General features: G+C 35.2%; 1 protein-coding gene across 6 annotated transcripts in view; it reads right to left on the minus strand.

Moving 5' to 3' along the window:
* Positions 1 to 1,955: 1,955 nt before the first annotated feature.
* LOC111506670 (interference hedgehog) overlaps positions 1,956 to 13,302 on the minus strand; it is a 188,299-nt gene continuing 176,952 nt past the window's right edge. For 3 of the 6 annotated variants that reach the window (XM_023161806.2, XM_023161807.2, XM_074182149.1), the window contains 6 exons: positions 12,504 to 13,175; positions 10,061 to 10,392; positions 9,221 to 9,440; positions 8,989 to 9,162; positions 8,273 to 8,427; positions 1,956 to 5,461 (listed from right to left, as the gene is read on the minus strand). In XM_023161806.2, coding sequence (XP_023017574.2) covers positions 5,267 to 5,461; positions 8,273 to 8,427; positions 8,989 to 9,162; positions 9,221 to 9,440; positions 10,061 to 10,392; positions 12,504 to 13,175 — 1,748 coding nt within the window. In that variant the 3' untranslated portion in view covers positions 1,956 to 5,266. Of the gene's footprint in view, positions 5,488 to 8,267; positions 8,428 to 8,988; positions 9,163 to 9,220; positions 9,441 to 10,060; positions 10,393 to 12,503; positions 13,176 to 13,302 lie in introns of all 6 variants that reach the window. The other 3 variants (XM_074182151.1, XM_074182152.1, XM_074182153.1) reach the window with 3 other exon arrangements.

Below are 13,302 nucleotides of genomic sequence, written 5' to 3' on the forward strand. Positions count from 1 at the left end.
TTGTTTATTTTAATATTTTTCTAAGGTTAACTAAAAGTTGTGAATTTATAAAAGTGTTGATATTTTGAAAATATTGGATCACACCGGTGATTATCGACATTTGAAAGATATTATTACTAACCTATTATAAAAAATTTAATCAAATTTTATGTTTCATTCAAATGCCTTTTTTACTCACTGTATTTTTCCATTTTTTTTTCACTTTTCGCATCCTACCTAACTCATTTCCTCTACTCCTTTCTTAAGCTGTGGTTCTAATTTCTACCAGAAAAACTGCTATTTTCTCAAAAAATGCTTTATTTACTGTTTTGTTATTCAATTTGTAACACAAGTGATAGTTTCTGGACATTTTTGATAATAAAATATGTACATGATAATTTTAATTTTTGGGAAAAAAGGTTTTGGCTTTCCATTTCTCCATCTGTATAAAAAAAATGTGGGAGTCCTACAAAAAAAAGATTAATTAATTTCAAAATGGACTGTATACAAAGATATGTAGTTCATTCAAGAAAGTAACTTTCAGACACAAACTAGCTCTATTAAGAACTATTTTCATATAAACATTAAATTATAGGAAAGAAAAAATACTTTAGAAACGACTACTTTTATATGAACATTAAATTTTTTTTTCAAGGACAAAACACAATCACTAGATCTTTCAAAACAACCGGAAACAAATTCACGAGGGTTTATTTTGATAACTTGCTTCAGGAGATTCTTTTTGATGAAAATCACAGACTTTTTCAGATGTTATTTGTGGAGGTACTTTGTGTTACTATTGATATTTATGGGGTTTTACCTGAATACTTCAAAACAAAAAATAATGACATTTCAGAAATAGATTTGTATTTTTTCTCAAATTATTGAGAACTTTGAAAATTGCATTACAGATGTCAATATAATATCTTTCGAAATTAAATAAGTTTTGCATACTCATTAAGACTTCCACTTGGTGTGAATTCAAAATTTGTTGACGTAGAATAAATCCAAAACAAACACTTCAAACTAACAGAACTGCAACACTCTTCCACTAACCGTCTTCAGGACATGAAGTCCACTTTGTGAAGACGCAAGCAACTTTATTCAATTTTCTTTATATTTCATTAATATGTGCTCCATCTATTTTTATTCTTGATGTCATAAAAAGGCTTTATTTTTAAGGACCAGAACACAAGTACTACAGGAAAATCCTTAAGGCTTTCTAAGAGCGGATCTTGTGCGAAAGTAGTGATTCACCTGTTCATTTGCAAAAATGTTCTCAAGAAGTATATTCCACATACACGCAGTTCTTACCAGTATGTGTTCGACCACACATACAGAAAACACTTAACACCATTTTTTGACATCCAACATGTTCGCGGCCGATTGTGTTGGTGGTTGATCTTCTGTTTGTGGTTGATCTTCTGTTTGTGGTTGATCTTGTGTTGGTGGTTGATCTTGTGTTGGTGGTTGATCTTGTGTTGGTGGTTGAACTTGTGTTGATGGTCGATCTTGTGTTGGTGGTTGATCTTGTGTTGGTGGTTCATTTTGTGTTGGTGGTCGATTTTGTGTTGATGGTTGATCTTGTGTTGGTGGTTGATTGAGTTGGTTGTTGATGTTGCTGTTGTGATGGTTGTGGTAGTTATGATAGTGGTTATTGTTGTGCCGATGGTCGCTGTTTGGATATGAGTTTTCTTATTCACAAAACTTTCAAGGATAGGCAAACTTCTTTAATTTAGGCGATTTAATATCCATACATTTATAATAATGCTTCTTTGTTTGTCATTACCAGCAGTGGTATAAAACCATTATATTGACACTGAAACATTTCAATAATTTTGTTAATACCTTTATAGGTTTTCTTCTTTGATGTTGCAGTAAGTGCTTTCCTTTTTTCTCATATAATTCAAATAACAGTTGCTTTAGCCCTGGATATATGACTGCAGATCAGTTGGAGGTAATAAAACAAAGCCAAGTGCTTAGCAAAAATGTTATATATTAAAAAAGATTCTCGGCCTTGTCGTTCATAAGTACATTCACAGATTTCTCTTATATACATATACTAACAGCGATAAAAACAATTACAAAAATAAAACAACTAAAATCTATCACGAATAAAGAGCTGTCCTAGTTACCAAATAAGTTAATACTGCAAATTAAATAAATAAACTAAAACTAGTGGCAAATCATTTAGTCTTCACGTTTAAAAAAAATATTCTTACATACACGAATTAGTTGCATCAAAAGTTCAGAATTATATAAGCTTTGCACAAATCAGTAATTTTTGGAGTTTGATTGATACCCTCATTGAATAATTTCGTGTAGAAAGAGAGTAAACCCTAAAGAAATGTTTGTTTAAAAAGTTTATCCCAACTGATGATTTGTGCAATTATCCTACTACCGAATCTGTTACTTAGAGAGAAAGTATACAAAGCTTTCGAGAATATTATGTAGAGTTCTTTTTTTTTTTTCCCACAAAATGATTTTGTAGTAGGTAAATAAGTTGGAAAAACCTACATTTTTATCAATAGACCAGCTAAATTTGGGTTCAGTGATGATAAATAAAATAGTCAAAGCTTTGTAAACTTCATTCTTTAACAGAAAAACTCTAATAGGCTGATGAAAGTGTTATATTAAAATGAAGATCAAAATGAAAAGTATCTACTGGAATAAGAATCAAAGTGCATATAAATCGATGGAAATAGTTATTCCAGTATTAGAATTGTAGCAAAAAAATGATAGACCTCATAAATTATGTGCTATATGTAGGAATGGGAAAACAGTGCTCTAATGATTAATTGCTTTGTAATTAAATAGGTTTCTTAGCAGAAAAAAAATTAATTACTAGCACTGACATTACCAAAAACTTTGAGTCAACTGTAATATTTCGCGTAGTAAACTTGAAAGAGGGAGGCTAAGAATAAATTAATTTATCTCTTACTTTTTCTTCTGAAATTAATTAGTTCCTATTCGAAGAAGTGTCTTGTGTATTATGAAATTTAATGAAAAAAGCATAAAAATTTACTATCAATAGTTTTTGAATGTTTCAAGTACGCACCCAGAGAAGATATAAATAGAATTATCAGACAAGCTGAGCTGCAAACGGAGTGACAAACGTCCTGCAATATTTTTCGGTTCAGGAAACCTAATTTCCTACATTGCATCCACTAGTATAGCTTCAGACACCCTGCATTAGACCCGAAATCTGTTTGGAATCTATATATTCCTCATACCAACAACTGACAAGATTATTATGACTTCCTTGATCTCCTATTCTAACCCACGCAACCAGGGGCGGCTTTACCCATAGTGCAGTGTACCCGTGCTCCAGGTCAAGAGCCGCTCACGACAAATGGAGCCTCATTGTAACACTCCACATGAAGCGGGCACCTGCTCGTACAAATACAGTGGGTAGTTATAAGAAAATTGCAAACCATCATGCACGGGTGCCTGTCACCTACATCCACTTTCTCACAGCGTATAGACATAGAGCCTACACACTTTCGCAATGTCCATTAACAAATTGATCAGTTATTTTAACACCTCGACACGTGTTTCGATCACCAAGTGATCATCTTCAAGAGAAAGAAATTCCAATGATATTCAAATTGATCAGTATCAAACATGAAATTCAAGTCAGTGAAATTGTCAGATTTTGCTAATGTAAAAGCACCAAAAGTAACTTTTTTGCAATTATACTAAGTTATACAAGTATCCTGTAATGATTCGTTTATAAACTGAATATTTTGAAATAACTATATAGTTGCCTTTCTTTATTTGTAATCCCTCCTGTCCTAAAAATATACTTTTTACTCATGTACAAACGGTTAACATGCCAATCTATCAAAAAATTTCAAGTTTCCTCTCAATAAATTGTCAAACTTCCTGGCAAGAAGAGAAAGTTCATTTTCAATGAAAAACTTTTGATAGGTTTGGATAGGTTGCTCTATCGCCATGTTCACTGTAACTGGTTTCGTGGTAAAACAGTGATATTAAGCTTACGGCAACGCGTTCCAGGTAGGTTTGGAGTTTAGACGAGCGTATTGTAACAACTATTCCATTTTGACCGCGCATTTTGATATAAAAGGGAGCCAAGGTACTGATTGCACATGAACTGAAGGCGACCCTGCACACAACCTCTTCAGGACAAAGGTAAACATTTTTGATAAGCCCATTCTCGATATTGTAAAAGAAATCCTCTGCCTGCATGGATCATCGAGGAAACGGCAGATAATTCCAAATACTCCTTTCAGAATCAACGAGTAAGTTATACATAAAACCTCAACCCAACAATCTCTCTCTAAGTTTTTCACGTATGTCCTTCAAACATTTTGCATAATGCAAACTAGTTCAGAAAGAAAAAAAAATCAAATGCTTGAATAAAAAAAAAACTTTGTTCTGCACTTTCAGGCTCGAAATCCTTTCATATCATGTGGTACATACAGGATATCAAATGGGCCAATTGAGATTACCCCTACCCCTCCAATTGCACCTGCTGATGATGTTTCGTAAATAACAAAGAAAGAGGAAAGATCCGAATCTGGGCCACCGGATATAATTTTATTGAAAAATGAGATAAGTTGACATTGAAGAGTGGATAGGATGGTACAATTAGGGTTTTACAAATAGACATAACCATATGGGGAGTGTTATATAGGAAAAACCTTGGGCGACTAATAGAAACAATACAGGGTGTTACTGATAGACAAACGCATATAAGTAAGGAGGGATAAAATAAAAGAATGGATGTCAGACATGTAATTCTATCGGTCAATCAGTAATTAACTGATTGACTAATAGAAAACTACATACCTGATAAGGTGTATTCAATATAGAAAAAAACATGGCCAACCAATATAATGAGTGGCAGACAATGGCAGCCCATATACAGGTTGTATCTAATGAATAAAAACATATAAGGTACACAAGTTCTGAGGTCGTATCATATGGTATCTAGTTATTGGCTCTTCCACAATTTTGTTCGTCTGTGTTATCAAACTCTCTTTTATTTTGTGATAACTTACCAGAATATTCTATTGAAACACTTCATCAGCCTGAGATTCAAATTTCTTAAGGAGTCAATAACCGCTTCATATTCGAAATTCGATATATACAAATTTTACTATGTACAATTCAAATGTACAAAAGTTTGACCACAATAGAAACGTCACAGTTTATCATTCATCACACGTAAGGCAACTGCCGGAACTCGAAAATATCACTGGGGTAATAATTTAAAAAATTGTTTCAGTTCTAATAAATCACATATTTTTTGTATCAGCATTGACTATACGTAGTTCTCTCCTGACGATAAATTTTCGGAGGACGGTGGTTTTTTGTGCTTGTTCTTATCTTTATTCCTACTACTTTTATTTTTCGAGTTGTCGGGAGATTCTTGGGCGCTCGACGAAGACTCTTGCTGCGAGGAGGCGCAGTTGTTATTCTGTGCAGTTAGACAAGACATCTCAATCATGTTCTGATTCTGGAAAACAACCGAGCTAGAAATTTCTGGAAATAAGATGAAATTAACCTAGGTTTAGTTGTGAGTAATAAAAACAATAAGCAATACACAAAACAGCTATTAGTGGTTAGTTTGAAGCAAATTCAAGAAAAGCCATTCTTAATTTACATTAAGTGTCTCTCTGTATTGTTTGAAAACTGCTATTTCATCAGAACTCTTTTGACCAGCGGTAAAAATATAATAAAGGTAAATTAAATTCAAACATTCATATGTTCATTATCATGAACTTTCACAAATGCACAATGTATTTTTGGCGTTGAACAATATTCAATACACAGTCTGTGGTAGAGAAAATAAATATTTGAAAAACCATGTGTAAGTTGTATGTACAAACTACTGTCCAATGTTTTCTTTCAATATTCGTTCCTTAACTTTTGTTAAGAATATTTCACAAAATATTTTATCACAGAAAACATCATTATAGAAGGGATAGAAAAAAAATAAAAGTATTTCTTTCACAATCATTAAAAAACATGAAATTATATGATATACGACCATATGGAAACTAAAATGAAACAGACAAAATGACAACTGACATTGGCAGAATTCAACATCTACACATGTTGGATGTATGTATTATCTAGCCATATACAAATTGAATAGAGCAAATAGTTCAGTTCATCTCATATTCTTTAATCTTTCATTTCATGGTCTGTATTTTTCGGTAAATAACAGATGAATCACAGAAGATAAATTCCTCACATAATTTCATAACCTTTCCAACAATGCAGAGAGAAAAAAAATGTGCCTACATTTCGGAACGGCCAATTGCAGACTTTACAAGAAATTGAGCACTTGCGAAGCCGTAGGGATCCCATGATAGTAGAAAAACAAAAACATGCATTCAACAGCAGTTCGAATTTCGCAAAGCAGAAAGAATCAATTTGGTGCCACTACTTGAATTTTCATAGAACTGATATGACTGATGATAAAGATAATGAAAGATTCACATAGTTATATATACTATATGATCACACAGGCTGGCACTCTGGTAGTTATAATACTAATCATTTATTTAGCCCAAGACTAATTTAGAAAAAAATAAAATATATAAGGCACTGCACTTTTTGTACACATTGAGTGAAAACAAAAATAAAACGATAGAAATTACATGGAAAATGAATACATTTGCTTTCAAGTCATTTTCAAAACACTAAATTGAAAGTTGGGTAGTTACATTTATTTGTTGAAATTTTTAATAAAGAATTCGGAGAAAATTTGGTACATTTTACCAATGTACCAAAACACCTGTAAATGCATATTCATTTAATATTAATCACAAAGTGCACATACAGTATGGAATAACCAAATCTTCTGTGTCTGTCTCAAATTATAAGATGACAACATAAAACTTAAACAATGTCAAAATATACTTAATTGTCTAAGATATCCAATTCATGTCCTATTCAGGTCGGACTATCCTTGGACATGAAATGGATGTCCATAATATAACCTTTAGTGGACTTGGAATGGATATCCTTTGATGGATATTCTAAAGAAATCCATGAGATACCCAAAATATACGGTATCTTATGGACGTCCATAAGATATTCTTTGGACATCTTATGAACGTTCTTAAGATATCCTTTGGACATTGGATGTTCATTTGTTATCTGGGAGGCCAGATTGTTGATTCAATACTTTTGATGACTGCAGTATGTCTTCTCTGTGTTTCTAATTAAAGGGTACTTGTAAAAAGACCAGGTAAGTGGTTATGTAGAACTCTTGAAAAGCAATACCATATCATAGATGAGAAGTAGGCTATTCTGCCTGAATTAAAGCCCTGCTCCGTAGTTATCATGCTAATTGCATAGCAGTTCTTGGAGATGCCTGCTTTTAGTTGTTCAATATCATTTTCATGTCACATAAATACAGTATTCCGTGTTCTACATATCAAAAGCTTTGGAGAAATTGCAGAACCTAGCCCTGACCATCGTTCAGTCCTATATAAACTTCATTCAGATTAAAAACTGACTCGTTGGTGATATTCTTGGATTGGAAGCCAAACTGAGAATTTGACAATATATTGAGTTGATCCAAAAATAGTATTATTTCCTTCTACAATTTAAGAGATAGGTCTAAAATGATCAGGTTCGTCCAGTTGTCTACCTGCATGCCTAGGATGCAGTTTAAGGACACTAAAAAACACAACTGTCGTGAAAGGTATATTATTGCATCTACTCAACCTGTAGGGCTTCAGTTAGGTAAATTTCACAATATTTCAACAGATATTTCATCCATATCAAAAGAGTTTCTTATATCCGCTGAAATCCATAAGAGTTCTTCTATGCTCGTAGAATTTATTTAGCATATTGGGATCCATATTCATATGAACATATTCCCTTCTTATTAATGATACTAGATTTTTCTGGTCTCCCAAATTGATTATGAGCTGCATGTTGTTTGGAACGAGTTCTAGTAGCTCGCTTGATCTGCAGATTTTATACATCATGACAAAACCTTTCGAATAAGTTAACTAAAATGCTCACCTCCTAGCTTAGAATTTTTGGGTTGTTGCTGTCAGTCGAAAGAGGTTGAATCTAGGAGGTTCAGGCTTTTAGGTAATCTGAACATATTTCATTTGGCTGTTCCATACTGTATATCTAAAGCCCAGGTTGAAAACATGAGTACATGTTTCAAGCATATTGCTCATGTTTTCCACAGTACACGAATCCTAACATACACTTACAGTAGAAATAGAAAACACTGAGAACAATCCTCTTCAAAAACACAATCAAGTAGGTAGATATAATAAAAGAATATGTACCTCACCTTGTTGTCCGCATCAGCAAGCGGATTCGCCGTAATCGTTATTCTATTGGGGGGAAGACCATTAGATTTCGGCATGGACTTCGGACTCACGACATACTCATTTCCATCAACTTGAATATGGTGGTCGTCTGTTCCGGGTTTATCCTGATTATCAACTGAAACAGAAGTAGCATCATGGAAATGAATAATATCTATTAGATCTAATATCATTTAGGAACTTCAATGAGATTGATATTGATTTATCGAACTAGGATTTTTTCTTGTTCTTTTTTGAATCGTACTACACCACTCAAAAACCCGTATGCATAACATACATTCATTCCCATACACTTGTAAGAGAGAATAAGTACCCATTGCTGATTTACCGAGTTTCATTTGAAATTTCATGTTGATACATTGCTCAGATGAAACGCCTAGCACTTTGACCACAAGAGGCAGATACACAGTCTGACGCGACCAAAGACTCTGGCACAACTGAGCAAGCTAGTGTCGTACAACTGGCTGGAATTTGGATTAGAGCTATCAGGCGACTCAGCAGTATGGCGTTTAAACTTGAGGCTCATGTCGCTTGTTTCACAGAAAACCATTCCCAGTTTTTTAGGCAACTTCCGTAAGTAAACATTTTTAGATATGTGGACATTAGAATTACCCTAATGGAAAAATGGCTTTTCTTCTATTCCAGTTAGTAAAATTTTGGTAATGACAACTCATCTTACCTGATTTTCTCTGTTGCCACTTCCGGCAAACAACAACCAGTGTGATACCACAAATTAGAAGGGCGCAGCCTATTACTACTACAGCAACAATAACGTACACATTGAATTCCTGTTTGTCACCGCCAGGAGTTGATACTATAGGTAGTAGAGTGGTTGTAAACTGCGACTGATTGGCTGTGAAATACAAATAAATGTTAATCTCTTAAAAAAGGCAAATATTATTTTTTGTTACCTTCAGTCCTAGCTTTCATGATGGGACTAAACTCGCCTGCAAATTTCGAGTTGAAACTCTGCAGTTTGATATCATATATTGTTCCTGGTTGAAGATGGCTCAAAATATATTCTGTGGTGTTTTCTCCATCCACGGTAGCCTTCATGTAGTCACCAGCAGTAGATGCGGACTGGAAGCTTATATAAAATCCTTCCACACTTACATTCTCAGATTTTTCATACTGTAAAAAAAAACTATTTTAAAAAAGAACCCCTAGAAGTAACGCTGGTATCAGAGCTGGAATGAATTATATGATAGGGTAATGTATTTGGCGGAGTATGATGAATACTTTAACAAACAAGATGGTTTTGTTATCAGATTATCTACGAGTTCTTTCAAAGAAACACAAAGAAAATGGAAGATTACATGAATAGGAGGCCAGACAAGAAGCTAAGAGAAAATAATACGAGTTGTGGAAACAATCAAAGCAAAAAGAACGGAAATGAAAATAAGAATCAGAAAACAAGATGTTGAATGAAACTAAAATTATAAAAATGAAAATGAACCACAAGAAATGATAAGTCTTTAATGCCAAATTTTTTTTTCAGTTCCAATGAGGAATTAAATTAAGGTAACCCAGGGTTCCATTTCGTGGCCGATACTATTCGTCTTATATTTTAATGATTTACTTCCGATCCTACCTGATGCAATCCCTATATTGTATGCAGATTATTTAACATTACTTTCGTAACAAGTCATGGTGAAGTAAAGTGATGTCCAGTTTAGGAGACTCTGTTGATAGTTTCAGAAGGATTTTTTAATCTCCGATTGGAGAAAGTATCTAAAAAATATCTCACCCACCTTCCAATGTATTTTCACACTCGTCGTATTCACCGTTTCTGTATGCGTTATCAAGGGAATCGGCAGAGGGTTCTTCATGTCGAAATCCAAGTGTTTAAGATGAAATTTGTCTGAATTGGCACTGAGCTTATTATCATTATTACTGTATGCCGCTGCTATTCTGAACCTGTAGATATGATCCGGCTTGAGATTTTCCACATCAAAAGATGTCAAATTCGGGGGGATGTCTGCATTGGTAGTCTTCCAGCTGGATCTTATCCTTTTGTTCGAATTGTCAGAGTTTGCGGGTCCCAGTTCCTTGTACTGCACTTTGAAAAACGATATTGGCAAGCCTAAAAATGAACAAGATGTGTTATAACTGAATCTGATTTTTCATTTGGTCATATAGTTATTTGGTTACTCATTCCCAAGAAACAAAATTAACATTACAGGAAGTTATGCTGAAACTGAATAGAATAGAATTTATTCATCATCAAAATTATCATATACATATGACATACATAAAGAACATTTTACCAGACGAGTTACAGCAAAGAATTTGCATGAAATTTTGTTTAAAAAATGGAATTACGTACTTAAAAAAAACACTTGAAATGTTGCCAGTGGCATACGGTTATTGTACTCTGAATCAGAAAAATGTTCACAAGTGGTACAATTTTTCCACATAAGGTCGAGAAGACGTGAATGATGAAGCTCGCCCTGGAAGCCCCAGCACATCAACAACCGAGGAAAATGTTGAGAAAGTGAAGAAAATATTATTGAGAATCGTCGAATCATTATTAGAGAAGTTGCTGAAGATGTCGGCATATCGGTTGGCTCATGCCATGCAATTTTTTCGAAAATGAAGCGTGTGACATCAAATTTCATTCCAAAACTGCTGAATTTTGACGGAAAAAATCCTCACATGTGCATCGCTCAGGAATTGTTGAGTGAAGTCAACGGCGATTCAAATTTATTTAAAAAGGGTCATAACTGGTGACGAATTGTGGGTATATGTATATGGTTATGACATCGAAATCAAAGTCCAATACTCTCAATGGAAGAGCCACGACTAAAGAAGCACGCCAAGTTCGATTAATCGTCAATATTTCGTTCACAGTTTTCTTCAACTACCGTGGCACAGTGCATTAGGAATTATTGCCACAAGAGCTTTTAATCAACTGTTTCATTAAATTTGAAGTTTATTTTTTTCTCTTTAGTGCTGATATACAAAAGTTTGTACTTGAAAATGTTTCATATGAACCCATTCATTCAAAATCCATTTCATGGGGGGTGCATCTGCATATTAGTCCATCATCTCTCTCTCTCTCTCTCTCTCTCTCTCTATTTTGAATGGTCGTTGCTTCCTATCTTCAGGCGCATATGACCAATGCTCCTCCTGTCGATTGACAGGAGCTTCGTAAGGGGCGCAGCAGTCTTGCACGAAGCAATGCTCCCACCAATTTTTTTTCGAACTTTTTTTTATTATAAAAAAATTTGATATTTATGAAGTGGCCTCCTGCTTGGGAGGCCTTTTGTTTTTTTTTCCACATATACAGCCCCCTTTACGTGGTTATCCGAACCCCCGCCGGCATGGATACCGGCGTGAATGAAGGGAGTCCTTTATTCATCACTTTTTGAAACACTCACAAATTTCGGTAATTAACACTATGGACTAACACAACACAAAAGGAGCCTCACGATAGCACATGGCATCCGCGTACCTTCTTTGTGGACGGACGTTATCAGCACGTCCGTTCACTACCACCGCCACCAGGGAAATCATCTTTGGGGGTCAGCCATATTGAATTTGATGTGATGTGAGCCATGTTACTTTTTGTAATAATTTCAGTAAACCCTTCCATTTGATAATGATAATGGTTTGTAACACACATATAAAAAAGTGATACACGAAATGATTCGATAAAAGGCGAAGTTTAGCAGATGCATTTACTGAAAACAAACATATTCACCACTAATGATCCATATGATGGCATATAATTGATATAATGGCATATAATTGATATGATGGCATATAATTAATTAGTCTCTGTATTAAAATCAAATTGCTCAGCAGATTTAACCGAAAAGAAAGACACACACACATAACACATATAAAAATACGAATTGAAGACAGAACCACCTTATAAGATTGCAAAAAAAAATTGTTCGTCATCTTCGGCGGTGCGACATATATGACTTAAGAGTGACGTCATGTTGTTTTTACGTATTTTTTTAGAAAACCATTCCATTTGATAACTACATCAATGGAGGTGCATAAAAAACTAGTCCGCCATTTTGGGGGGTTCGTCAAGTTGTAGCTAACCATCCAAACTAATCGCCTATGCAGAATTTCAGCTCAATCGATTGGGGTTAAGTGCTTCTATATTTAGTTGTCAGATTTGACCTGAACCAACATACCTACAAGAATTGCAAGTTAAATAGACTTGTAAAATAAACTTACCTGTGTCTGAAGGAACGCTCCACCGTACATTGACCGAATCATCTCTCAGCCTAGAGACAACAGGCTTGCTGGGCGGTATCATCTGCAGAGGCTTGCTGTGCTTCACAGGCTTCCGATGAGAGTTACCTTTCCCCCGGTGTCTGTGGTGGGGTCGAACAGACATATTCTCACTATCAGTTGACACTAAAGGAATGACCCTCAAATATATACTGCTGTACACAGTCTTAACAGAATTCCTGGCGAAAAGCTGCAAGTTTCCTGCGTGGCGCTTCTCAATCCTGCTGAAGTTTATTCTGCTCTCCACCGTCTCCACCAGGCTGTCATTGGCGACAGAGAAGCCGTTAAGAAACCACGAAAAGCGCGGTTCCGGCACGCCCTTCACCACGCAGTGCAGGTCCAGGAAATCGCCTTGCTTCGGGTCCGTTACGTTGGTGAGACAGTCGATGGTCGGTTCTTCGTGGTACACGAGGGTTATGTGATGGGAGACGGTGCCGTACGGGTTGGTGTAGTTGCAGACGTATTCGCCGTCGTCGGAGGCAGTGATGTCCTTTATTCTGAGGCCGCCGCTCAGCATTTCGATGCGGTTCTTAGGTAGTTGGCCGTTTTTCTTGAACCATACCACTTTGGGGACGGGACTTCCTACCGCTGCGCATTCTAGCAATGCTGTTTCGCCTGTAATGTTAAATATAATATGCAGTAATTGATTCGATGAAATCCATGTTGGCGATATAGAGCATGATTTAGATTAAAAGCACTATGCTACACTACGTTTTGCTTCAAAGTCAAGTCCTTGTTGAAT

The sequence above is a fragment of the Leptinotarsa decemlineata genome, unplaced genomic scaffold, assembly GCF_025532065.1.
Source record: "Leptinotarsa decemlineata unplaced genomic scaffold, Ldec_3_MD MMD2_tig00026328_RagTag_RagTag, whole genome shotgun sequence".
Taxonomy (NCBI): domain Eukaryota; kingdom Metazoa; phylum Arthropoda; class Insecta; order Coleoptera; family Chrysomelidae; genus Leptinotarsa; species Leptinotarsa decemlineata.